At 42.9% G+C, this 13,353-nt stretch overlaps 1 protein-coding gene across 4 annotated transcripts in view; it reads left to right on the top strand.

Annotated features, from left to right (window-relative positions):
* The first annotated feature begins 379 nt into the window (after positions 1-379).
* Positions 380-13,353, top strand: part of ADAMTS20 (ADAM metallopeptidase with thrombospondin type 1 motif 20) — a 97,737-nt gene continuing 84,763 nt past the window's right edge. For all 4 annotated transcript variants that reach the window (XM_080576670.1, XM_080576668.1, XM_080576669.1 and 1 more), the window contains exons 1-2: positions 380-702; positions 883-1,229. In XM_080576670.1, the coding sequence (XP_080432796.1) occupies positions 612-702; positions 883-1,229 (438 nt within the window). In that variant the 5' untranslated portion in view covers positions 380-611. The remainder of the gene's footprint in view (positions 703-882; positions 1,230-13,353) is intronic.

Genomic DNA, 13,353 nt, shown 5'->3' with positions numbered 1-13,353 from the left:
AGGAGGTCCTCGCCCTACAGGTGTGAGCAAAATCTCAAACAGGTACCTCAGAGGTGGTCAGCGGGGTGCATGTGGGCAACCACAGAAGCTGATGGGCCACCCCCTAACCGCACGGAGCTCCCTTTGCCCTTCTCAGGGTGAACTCGGGACTGCCAGCCTCCCTGATTCTCCTTCAAAAAAAGTAAACACAGCTAGCGTTTGCTCGAAAAGCCCCATTTTTCCCTTTCAGCCACACCTTTCCCTCGCCGGCCGGCCGGGCCCCGTCCCCCCTCAGCCGCCCCGCGGGGTGCGGGCGGAGGAGGCGCTGCGCGGCGGGCGGCTGCGCTCCGCCATTGGGCCCGGCCTGCCCCGGGGGCGGGCCGGGCCCCGGGGCCCCGCTTTGAAGCGCGGCTCCGGGGATGGCCCCCGCCTGAAGGCGGCTGGGCAGCCTCGCCTCCGGCGGCTGCGGCAGGGGCGAGGGGAGGCGGAGGGAGGGAAGGAGGGAAAGGCCGGGCCGCCCTCGCCCACCGAGGAGGAGGAGGAGGAGAGGGAGCTGGGGGCGGCATGAGGGAGCCGAGCGGTGGCAGCGGCTGAGGCAGCGGCCCCGGGGCGCGCCGCGGGCGGAGCGAGCCATGCGGGCGGCGGGGTGGCTGGCGGCCGTGCTCTGCCCCCTCGCCCTGCTCGGCGCCGGGTCGCGGGGGCTCCGCTTCCACCCCGGGCAAGGTAAAGGAGCGGCAACAAAGGAGGAGGCGGCCGGGGGGTGCCGGGGGGCTGCGGAAGGGGCCGCGGAGCGGGAGGGAAGCTTCTGGAGAGCGCTGCGGCTCGTCCTGTCACCGGCAGGGAGCGGGCGGAGGTGGCTCCCGAGCTGCCCGGGGAGGCTGAGTGTCCGTCTGTCCGTTGCAGAGACCTTGGTGAAGCGGCTGTCCTCCTACGAAATCGTCACGCCCGTCCGGGTGAATGAGTTCGGCGAAGCTTTCCCTCACACGCATCACTTCAGCAGGAGGAGAAGGAGCTTGGAGGGTCCACCGGAGCCCGCCGCTTTCCGGACGCACTACCAGCTCGCTGCCTACGGGCAGGTCTTCCAGCTCAACCTGAGCGCTGATGCTGCCTTCATCGCCGCTCAGTACACCACGGTGCACGTCGGGGCCCCGCAGGAGCAGGAGACCCCAGATCTGCGCCACTGCTTCTACCGCGGGCACGTCAACGCGCAGGAGGCGCACATGGCCGTCTTCAGCATCTGCGGCGGCTTGGTAAGCGGCTCGGTTGCTCCCTCCTGTCTCCATTCACGCTCTTTTCCCTCCCAGAAAGAAGTGTAGTGGGATGCCTTCGCCACGGAGCCGAGCTGGAAGTTCTCGGGCGTCGTTCCAAGTAGTTGGTCGCGAAATGTCTTGGCGTTGGCAGCGTGCGGTCATGATGAGCCGCTTCTGGCGGGATGTACAAACGCTGCTTTCAAAGAATCTGTTGCTGGCCAGCGACAGGATGGTTGATGTAACTCTTGACACTTATGGCATTATAATGGAGGGAAAAAACCATGCATCAGAAACTCAGTAAGCTATTGTTTTAGTAAAATGCTGCTGTGAGTTGGCATCAGCTATGCGTTTGCAGCTAGATGGATGTGATGTGGTTATGAGTGAGAAACAGTGGTGCTTGAGATGATGAGAGAACAACTAACGTTGGTACTTTTCTTCCTGTGCTTTCAGTCACCCTGTAGCCGTGTGTCATGTTCCAGTAGATGCACTGCAGTGCTCTCTAATTGTGTTTCTATTAAAGTGAATGGGAAGTTTCCCATTGACTTCGCTGGGAGTGTGACTGTAAAATGCTTCTTTACTTAACTGAATTGAGCAAAGGAATCAAAACTCTATTGAAGTGCGTTCTTTACTCGTACTTTGATAGCATTCCTTGTGTTTTTTTTCCAAAGGTATAATCAAGAAATAGTACCACACAGCTGTCTGTCAAAGCCATTGTACTGTGTTGCTGCATTTCATAGTTTTATATCTAGAGACAAGACTCCCACGTGCCTGGTGATAGGATGAGGGGGAATGGGCTGAAGTTGCGTCAGGCGAGGTTTGGGTTGGATATTAGGAAAGAATTTGTTTACTGAAAGGGTCGTTAGGCATTGGAATGGGCTGCCCAGGAAAGTGGTTGAGTCACCATCCCTGGAGGTCTTTGAAAGACGTTTAGATGTAGAGCTTAGTGATATGGTTTAGTGGAGGACTTGTTAGTGTTAGGTCAGAGGTTGGACTGGGTGACCTTGGAGGTCTCTTCCAACCTAGATGATTCTGTGAAGACATGATATCTGGTGCTTTACCATACTACTGTTTATTGAAATACTGAGGACAGCTACAATGGTTGCCAGACCAGCCATTCCTTTGCAGTGCTTTAAAATAGCTGCACACCTTAAAAATACAATGTTGTAAACTTTCCGGTGAATGGCAGTTGAGGTTGAGACAAGGTTTTTATTGTAGCCGATGAGGAATGTAAAGGTGCAAGACTTATTTCTGGGAAGTGAAAAAATCTAGTGGTATCATATTCTAGTCTCTTTCTGGTAGCATATAGAAGATAGAATGGAATTGGCTGGATGCATGTGGGCGAGAGAGATGCATATTAAAAGAAGGCAATACGTGTGGTGGAAAAGAGGATCAGAAGTAAATGGTACTTCCAAGAGACACCTCTACTGTCTAGTGCTTATTCTTGGATATGTGGATAGATGCCATCTTGTCTTCGGGTTTGAAGCCTGTAGACTTGGGCTGTTCTGTGGAAATTACTGAAGAAGCAAGCATTCTAAACCATTAATTCTGAATTCACCACAGTTTTGCCTAAGTATCTTTCTTTACAAACAGATCTCATTGGTTCATCTGCTTTGTACAAAACCCAACTTGAACCTATGCCAAAGCCTTCAGTATGTTGTACACCTAGCTCAAAGGGAAGTAGAAAAGAGGAGGAGTCACAAATAATTGCAAATAGGTTTTCATGTTCTTGTTCGTTCATATACCATGGGACTGGAGATAGTGTCATACCCTATAATAAACATGAGAAACTTAAAATCTTCTCTTTTCATGACTTTTATTGTCTGTTTTAATCCTCTCCCTGCAAATAATCTCTTCTTATTGCTTGAAGGGGCTGCATGTGCTGAAAATCATTTATCTGAAAAACATGTACCTACCACACTTCAAAGCTGTCCCAACTGCCTACTGCTTCATGGTTTTCAATTCTTCAGTGCAAGACCTTCTTTGCTATAGTAATTCGAATGTCTCACTTCTCTTGTTTTTTTCCCTATTTCAGTTGTACTACGGTCTGTACCATGCATTCTTCCACTTGTAAATCCTTGAACGCCAGTAAACTGAGCCTTTTCCTCTTCTAGATGAACCTTGTAAACTTTCACTACAGCTTCCAGCTGGACTTCATGTCCTCCATCATTGCCTGGCTGTCGTTACGAGTTCCTTGTCTGAACCACCACCAAAGGCCTTGCTATCCCAGAGCTTGCAGGACTTTCTCTTGCTGCTTGTTTCACCTTTTTCCACGCAGACAAAGCCATTGTGGCCGCCTTTCTGTTGCTAATGAACCTGGTATGGTTTTGAGAAGATGAAGCAGAGCCTTGCATGGTGGCTGGTGCACTTCTTGTGGTACATGACCACAGCTCCCAAAGAGGGATTGTTTGAGTGTGAGGAGATGTTGCTGATACCTGCACAGAGTACCCTCCTAACCTCACTTAGAGCTTTCAGCTTACTGTTCTTCATCCGTAGTCAGGCATTGGGACGGGTTGCCCAGGGAGGTGGTGGAGTCACTGTCCCTGGGGGTGTTCAAGGAAACGTTGGACATGGTGTTTTGGGACATGGTTTAGTGGGTGACATTGGTAGGGTGATGGTTGGACCAGATGATCCTGAAGGTCTTTTCCAACCTTAATGATTCTATGACTACCAGGGGAGCTAATTTCTTTGGAAGAGAAGAATGGGCATAAAAGCAGGGGGACAGAGGCCAGGTGGGTTTTCTTTTTCTGTGAAATCTTGTCTTCCTGGAACACATTCTGCACTCCTGGGTACAGCTGTCCTCATGTTTAAGGACTGTTGTAATGGACTTGTTGTAAAAGTTAGTGGAAAGATCCTTTTTTTTCTTTTTTTTCCCAGTGTTTTTAAAACGTGTTTGTTTTGTGCATTCAACAAATGTACCTGCAAAAATAGGCTAGTCAGTCATTTCTCTTTTATCGAACTGCACTCTGCTTTGTGAATAAATGCAAAGATTTAAGTGATTTAAGGACTACAGATGAGGTAAGATGAGGTATTTATTGTGAGATACTAGAAACTAGACTGTAGTGACTCAGCAACCCTGTATGATATTTATTTGAAGTAAAATCCAGTCTCTTCTTAGGATCCGTTTTCTCCCTTGCTGAACTTCGGTTTGGCGTATAGAAATTAAAATAGACGGGGTTGCTTAGAGTTATTAGGTATAATTGTATCTTCCAAACTTGCATCTATGAGGCAGTTGCAGTAGACCAATGCTGTAAAAGCTAGGGATTAAAAAAGGATGTGGACTTAGGAAAAAAACAAACAAACAAACAAAAAAAAAACAGGAAAACTAACAATGGAATCTTAAAAGTTGCTCTGAAGATCTGCCTGAGAGTGATCTGAAGTTAAACTAGGTGCTTGCACTCACTGTATCCTGTAGGCGCCTTTCCCCAACCTCTGCACTGCCTGCATTGGCAGCTTCACTGCTGGTTCCCAAGTTCCTTCTCCTCTTGTTTGCATTCTCAGGTTGTGTTCTCCCCCTCGAGCTCTGCTTTCCCTTTTCACCCTCAGTTAAGCCTTTTTCCGAGTGTGCCAAGAGCATGTACAGCCCAGAGTACCCGTGGAGCTTTGCTTAATGGCTCCTGACACCCTGTATGCAGTTTTGTTGTGTTACATTTCAGAGCGTGCCCTGGGTTCAGGGATGCAAATGGCAAAGGGAGGTTAGAAGGTCAGCGGGGAGCCTGTAGTAATTGCTAGGAGGGAGCCTGTAATTAGGGAAGTTTGGGAGGCTGTCAAAGGCAGAAGGTCATTTGGAGTGATGGCCTGGCTGCCTCGTTGAACATCTGATCACATACAGGCATATTTCTTACATCTTGAGAGTAATTTTTGAAATTTCAAACTCAATTTCACTTTATTTTCCTAAGTTCTATATCTTTTTTGCTTTTACTGCATTAGTCAACTTTAACTTCCTACAGACATGGGAAACAGGATCTGCTGAGGATGTCACTGGATTCATGTGGACTAAAGTGACCTCTCATACATTATCCAGACAGCAAAATCAGAGGTAAAAATGCTTAATTTAACTTTCAAGAACATAGGCTACAAGTTGATTGACAAATACCAATGAGTAAAGTATCAAGATGTGAGGCAGATATCATGAGTTTTAACTGGAATGTTACCAGCAGGCTCAGGAGAAGAAAAAAAAAAAAAGAGCTTTTTGAAGTTATTTTGCTTTTTATCCCGAATGCTATAGAAAAAAATGTTTAGTCCCTTGAGAAGCCTGGTATTCTTCCTTGGAGGTCAGGGATGTGTTGCCAGACTCTGGGGACAGCTAAAATTTGTTTTTGTGAACTGGGAGAGTGCCTAAATGCCAAAGGTATTTGATGTGATTTTACTCTGAGAAGGGAAATTAAGTGAGGAAGAAACCAACATTTCTTTGGGTGTGCAGTCTCTGGGGTATAGAGAAATGTCACATGCTAAGTGACTGGCAAAAGTTAGGAGTACATGTGAATTTTTTTTCTTGCATGGATTTGCAGATCAGCTTTCTGTAGTCCAGGAAGGCAGGGCTGCTGTGTTCTAGTGTAGCTTCTGCAGAGTAGTGAGGTCTGCACGACAAATTTCTTCCTCCCTTAGGAGTTCAAGGAAGCCCCTTTTTTGAACATCAAGCTTATATTCTTGCCATTCTCCATGTAAAAATGAACTGAAGTGAATCTTCAGAGTTTGCTCAGTACAAGAGGCTGTACTTATTTTTTATTATTGTGGATCACCGGATCACCTTTTTGGGAGATTTTGAAAACAATTCTGTCTGCTATGTATGACTACAATGGTCCTTTTTTTTAGGGAAAGTAGGCAGCTCTGGAATTTATTTTAATGAAATTCTAATTGGTTTAAAAAATAAATTGTGCAGGAGTTAGAAGCTGTCACTAGTGTAGTCAGCATACAGTTTCTTGTGGAGTTGTAGTGCAGGTGATGTACTCCTTCCCTTTATCGTTCTGCCCTCCACAGTTTTGTGCTGTGTGGTACTAGTAGCTTCAGCGAGTTAAACTAGTGATTTTTTTTTTTTCCCAAAAAGAACTTTTAACACTTGTAACTGAAAGATATGCTTACCCTAGGGCAATTTAATGTTTTAACTTAGTGGCTGCAACTTCAAGAAAGTTACCATGTAAATCTGAAAGGCAAATCAGTTTCCAGCATTCAGGTCACATTTATAAATCTTAGCCACATACTAGTTTCTATAGATTTTATCTTCTTAATGTAGAGATTCCATCATAAACAAGGAATAAGTCATGTTAAAGTGTCAAGAGAATCACTTCTTGTTTGGACAAACCAAGTCTTATTAGTGCTGACAGACTGACCTGATGACTTCTACTTGATAGTTCTGGTTTCACTTGTTGTATAGGTATACAAGGTGAGTCAGCTAGCCCTGAATCCCTGCGACGTAACAACAACAAATTGCAGTGCTACCACTACAGTCCCTTGCACTTATTTCATCTCTCACAAGCGCGAAATGAGTTTAGGTATAAGGAATGAACTTCAGTAAAAGATAATTTTTTTGTTTAATTTTTTTTTAGCTAAACAGAATGAAAGCGTATTAGGAAGTAGGTTGAACCCCACCTTCTCTATAGTGTAAGAATCTACATAGCAATGGAGTAGAAAAATCTCTTCATTTGAATCTTTCTTTATTTTTATTTTTTTCTTCTCTGTTTTCCTCTCTGATTATTTCTTCTTTTGCTATGGCTTTTGCATAGTCTTTTGCTATGGACTTCATTTCATTGCAATTTTTGTCTTTCTTACTTTGGCTTATTTTCCTGTTAGCTTTTCTCTAACCTGTATGCTCAGAAGCAGGACCATTTTGTTGTTATTATTTTTATTTAATTATTTGACTTGTGTGACGTTTGATCCTCAGTTGCCCGAAGTCTTCCCAGTCTTGCTCTGTTGGCCACAGAGTGGATGATGCAGACCTTTTTACTCTTGCTGTCTTGTCTTTTCTTAGCTTTGTTTTCCTGCATGAAGGCACTAGAGATCTTTTTTACATACATTAGAGAGCGGACCATAGTACTTGAAGATGGTCCTTTATCCCTGACTAAATTTCTGCTTGCGTGTTTGCCTGTTTTGGCAAAATAACTATTTATTGCACAATTCATTAAAAAATAGTAAGACGGCTTAAGTTGTGCCCCCCCCCCAACCGTTAGACATCAAAATATTCCCAATACATTTTTTCCCAATCTGTGAGCATCTCTGCTTCCAGAGATGCTCTGCTTCTACCCAGGAACCAGCACAGATCAGCAAATACAGGCAGAATTAATAAAACTTTAAAATGAGAAAACATATGGGGAAGGGAATTGTACAGCTGAAGGTCTGTCACAGAAAATGTTTATCAGAAACAGTAGGCTCTGAGTATGTGTGTGTCTGCTCTTTTGACCAGCCGTTCTACAAGAACTGTCCTTCATCTAGGCATGTCCCAGGCGGCTTAGCATCCTTGACATAAGATGTTCAGCAGTCTCTGTTCTGCCTTTTGCCCACATCCTGTGTCTGGTAGCCTCCTTTCCTGACAGCTTCCTGAGTGCATTCTGTTTGCCAGATAAATTGTTCTGGTGGCAGTGGCCTCATGGAATTGCTACTTTTTACAGGCAACAGTCAATCTTTCATTGGTTTGGGTTTGTGACACAGGTGGACTTGCTGGAAGGCTGCGTGCAGCCACAGAAGACTGGATTTGCTTATAAAAATGTTTTCATTAAACTCTTGGGAAGCATACAGAGGGTGTTGTGCATGAACATACTCGGTTGAGTTAGGGGAGGAGGAAGGACACATCATGTGGCCCTCTGTCACTAGAAGAACTAAATCACTGTTCAGTGAACTGTGTAAACCTGCTTTTCCTGCATTAAACTAATGCTTCCACCCCCTGGGGCAGGCAACAGTTAACTGTCATGGATCCCAGGAGATTGTGCGTGCTTGGGGAATATAAATGGGCTTTCCATGTGAGATATCGGATCTGCAATATGTTCAGTTCTACTTCCATGATCTACTTTCATGTAGAAAACGGCAAGGTTATGGTAGCTAAGTTAAACCATGAAAAGAGACTGTATCTTCCGGGTATACGTACATTGACAGAAGTTCTCCAGGTAACTACTGTGTGATTGACTAAAACAAGGTGAAAATCTAGCTATAGCTGTGTGTGCTTGAGTGATAACTGCCTGGTGATGTATGTGAGGTTGAGGTTGAAAGGTCCCTTTGGAGCTATTCACCTCCCTAGGAGAATGAAAGGTGGTTCTGCGTGTTCTTAAAACTAGAAGAAGCTAGCAACTTCTTCTTAGAAGAAGAAGCTGGGAACTTCTTCTCCCTGTTCTTCTAACAGGGATAAATATCAAATGCAGATTCGCTTCTCATTCACTGAGACAGGCAAGGTTATATAGTAGTTTCCTTCCAGACTCTAGTGTGGAGGATCCCTTAGGTCTGTGTTCTAGGGAAATACTTAGCTTGATGATAGCTTATTCACGTGTGTTTAACTAAATTTGTGTATACGTACACTTCACTTTCCAGTTTCGCTGGATATTACAGAATAGCTACTTTTCTATAATGAAATCTCTGTAATGTTTCCGCCGCGAAAGCTGTTACATTGTTAAAAAATTGATTTGTCTGACTAGTTCACTGTAAATTTTATATAAAGGTAACAATAAATAAACTGGCCCTCTCATTTCCTTCCACTCCAATGAATCTTGGTAATTGCTGTGATCCCTGCAGGCTTTTCTGCCTGCTTTTTCCAGCTGTCCTTGAGATTGTTGCTATAACACTCTCAAGTTCTCCACTATTTAGCTAGTCTGTTACTCCAGATTGTATTTAGAAACTTCAGAAATGCCATTTTACTTGGCTTCAGCCAGGCTTTTTGTTGTCTGGAATAGTCTTACCAAGAGATGCTCAGGGTACCTACCACTGGGTTTTCCACTTCCCACATGTATAGGCTTTCCCCTAGGCTGTTATGCAGAATAGAAATTGTCTCTTTTGTGTGTTCCTGAGTGGAAGTAACCCACTGGGGGGCTGCTAGGGTACTGGATCCAAGACTACAGTTTTCAGTATGGTTAGATCAGGCATGATCTAAACACATTAGTAGGTAAGAGCCCTTCAGGATTTTACGTGGAACTTAATTATGTAATTCCAAATTGGAACTTGTATTCAGCCAGTGACTAGGGACCTGTCTTCTCAGACGAGGATACTTCTGAGCAAGGATGGGTTGCCTTACTAATTCTGTTACAGGTGTGATTTAGTACGCCAAAGGTATGATTTCTATCTGCTAATGAAATCCTAGTGTCACTGAATTTGTGAGGAAATGTGAAGTCAGATCATATGGTTCAACTGATGATCAAATATTTTTCCCCATTCTTTTTGTAGCACTTTATTCTATCAGTCTTTAAGAGCTTGAAATGTAATGCTGCTTCTAATCACTCCTAAAAAGGTGTTCTACCAGGTAACATTTTTTCATTGCTAGGTAGATTTTTTTAATGTTGTTTTGCTGGTATATTATTTATTATTTTATTCCTATTTCCTTTATTATATTATCTGTAGTTGTAATAAGTGAGCTGGCAATCACTACATCTTACTGTGCTTCTCGTTTGTTTTCTGGTAAAAATCTCTCTTCCAGATGTTGGCACTGTACCATGATCAGATAGCCTCTAACACTTTTTTTCTTCGGTGAACTAATTAGGCTATTCTTCTCAAGTCTTTCATTAGAAAATGTTGTAACAGTGGAACAGGCAGAGAAGGGCGAAGGGCTTCTCACATTATTTGGAAGAGTTTTGAATTAACACAACACTGAACGAGAGAGAGAAAATAATACGAAAGAAAGGTATTTTCTAACTTTGACTGAGAAAGTACCTGTTCTGTAAACTACTTGCAGGTTTTTGAGCTGGAGTTGAGAAGCCATGCTATGAGGGCACGAAAAATACTTAAGCATAGGAGCAGAGCTTACCTGGGAGGGAGTCTGCCAGTTTGGAGTCATGTTTTCCAGAACTTCAGTCATTCGTTTAGCATTTTTCTGAAATCTTTCCAATTTTGCTGTTGGACATATTAAGATTAATTCCATGTTTCTGAAACCTGCTGTATATCCCTTATGTCTTCCATGTGTTCGTCCAAGTTGCCATTATACACAAGGATGTAATTTGTATATATGGGTATGGTCCGTACTTTACCCATAAATCCTGCAATACTTATTTCTACTACTCCTGGAATAGAGCAAACGCATTGATTAAGACTATACACTTTTAAGCCACTTTAAACCACTGAGACATACCATACAGAGTGAGTAGCTGCCTTGATCCATTGAACCTTGATTCAATATAACGTGTCTAGCTCATCCAGAAGATCTTAAATCCAAGAAATAAATTATCTTTCTCATGTGGGCTTTCTCATAAATTTCCTCAAATCTGTGCATACGCACACAGTTCTGCGTAGTGCTCACTCTTTCCTACTTTCTTTGGACCACTTATTTATGATGTGCAAGAGACTGTTTTCAATTTTGTATTCCACTTCCACCGAAGAGATCTTTTAAATGTACTTTTCCCTCTTTATCTGAGAACAGAAATAGAATGTTTAGGGCAGATTTCTTGTTACATGATTTCAGAGGCATCTGTGGCTGATAAGTAAATCCAGTTCATTTCTGATTTCATTTCCTGCAAATGCTTGGGCTCCTGTTTCAGCAACCTGCCTCTGTACATCTCAGTGACTTTGTTTGGTTTATTTGTTTTTACCAAAGTAATCTTCACTTGGATCTTACAGCCCTCTTCCTTGCGAGCCTAACTCACAGTAATGGCTCCATTTGTATCTGCAGGATCTGCCACCAGATCACCAGAAGAAGCAGCGCTTTTGTGAATGAAGGACTGCACACCAGGCAGAACAACGTATTTGTAGACCTCTGTGCTAGGCAAATGAGGAGAAAACCATGTGTAGCTAATCAAAATCCAGCTTTAGTCTAAGAATTGATATTGGTGGTTTCAAGCTTAGCTTCTCTTAACTTTTTCTTTTGACTGGGTTGCTTTCTGAGATGCTGGTTTCCACTCATTAATCCGACTGCGACCACATATGGGTAGTGCTGTCTCCCAGAGCTTGGATTTTTGTTAGTTTAGTATTCCACTCCAAACTTATTTCACTGGTGACTGTTGAATAAATTGTAATGTCTGCTTGGGTTTTAAATTACAGATATAATACGCTCTTCTGATGTTAGAGCACTTTTTCCTCATCTCTTATCCTTTGTGTTTTCACTTGCAATATAAAGAGTTCTCTTGAACTTGCACAGGGGATGTGCAACAAAATAAAGTTATCGTGGGCTGCTGCTGGGAGGTGTTCCTAAACAATGGCAGTAGTTATTGCTTGTGTATCCATATACTGTTGATGAGGAGAGAATTAAGGAGAGAATAAAAGTTTTTTGCATTATGGGTTTTGATCAGCCATTTTGTATACGACTAAACAGTGGTCCTGGGATACTGGGCCAGAGCGTGAACAAGAGAGAAGAAACCCAGCACTGTTTTTCTAAAGTGGCTAGCCCAAACATCTGGAAAGTTGGAATCTCCTGTTTTAAGGACATTATTATGCTTTTGGTATTAATCTGGTTTCAAACAAAAAGGAAAAACACTAAGAACAATTTTGAGGGCATGAAATATAATGGAGGATTCCTTCCTTCCAGCTGTCTGTCCGAATTTTTTGGATTGTAAGCGTATGATGTTTTGTTTTTTTCTTTGCTATTTTTAACAAAGGAGAATTTGTTTCTTTTGCTTTCTAGGCATTTTCTCTATTTAATGTAAACTAGAGGTAAACACAGTTACTGCTACTTCTGAATATCTTTTAAGAGGGAAAATTGCCTGCCTTTTTTCCCTAGGCAACTTCAACGCATCTATTCTTAGGACAGGATTCTGGATTTCAATTAAGAAGATACTTGTATGAGTTCTGACTGAGATATTTAAACTATAAGGTAATGAAAGTTACGCCCAGATGTTGCTAGGCATTTGATACTGTGTATTTGTTGTTAGGCCCCGTGGGATAGGCAGGCATTAGAGCACCTTCTGAGGTGCCCGATAGTCTGGTTTTGCAGTTAGCTTTTGCTAACAAGGCTTATTTTTTATTTATGTATCTATTTTCAGGAGAAATGGTCCTCTGTTCCCAGGTAACCCTTGCTGTTTTGGTTGAAAAATAATTTTCCTTGATAGGAGGCTTAGATTTTACTTGGAGAGGGGTTGGTGCACTTTTCATTGCTGCTGCTGAAATGCAGTGTGGGAGTGCACAAAGAGGAAAGGGGAAAGGCAGGAATGCTGCTGTTGGAATATCAGCAATGTTAGACTGACTTAGGTTAGCCATGATGCCTCGTGATGACTCTCTCCATGAACTGGACAGGTCAATGCATTCAGAAATGTAATTCCAAATTCCTAGGTAGTGTACCACTCACAGCATTTGATTGAGTACAGGATCAGGAATCTGAGTGGAGTTCTCAAAGTTATCAAACTCACTCAAAAACATCTTAGCCATTTTTTTTTAACTTTTTTTTTTTTTGAGTTTGAAATGGTAGAGATATAAACTCTTGTTCTTGCAGCTCTCTTTTTTTTTTTTCAGTGGAAGTTTGCTATTGTGGAAGATGAGTTTGAAAACGCAGCACAAACACTTTCCTTGTTAGTTCTGTGCTATTATTCTCATACTTGGTATGTTTCTCATAGCTGAAACCATTTCTTTGTAAGATCTGAAAGCCTGTTAATTGGAAAAGCCATTGACGTAGCCAATAAAGAACCTGCTCTAGCTGTTAGGGGTAGAGGGAAATAAAATGTACATGTGGGAATAAAGCAGCAGCAGTGAAGTCTTTGCTTTTATTAAATCTTAAAAATAATAATAATAAAAAAAGACTCTGTTACCTAGTAATAGGGCTTAGGATATGCCAGGAGAAAAGAATTAATTAGCGTGTTAGTGTTCACAAATCTAAATTTATGCCACTTGGGTGGTTCGGACTTGAACAGTTTAAATAAAAACATTGATGTGAGTCTTAGCATCCCTTCTTACTGCTTTGCCCCTTAGGGATAGGATCCCCACATCTGTGCCTGTCAATTTGCCCAGAAGGTTGCACCCACCTGGGTCTAACTGACAAGCTGTAGCATAGCTATTGCATAGCATAACTAACGGT

This window comes from Anser brachyrhynchus (assembly GCF_964034855.1).
Source record: "Anser brachyrhynchus genome assembly, chromosome: 1".
Lineage (NCBI taxonomy): Eukaryota > Metazoa > Chordata > Aves > Anseriformes > Anatidae > Anser > Anser brachyrhynchus.
This window is presented reverse-complemented; position numbering and strand designations above follow the sequence as displayed.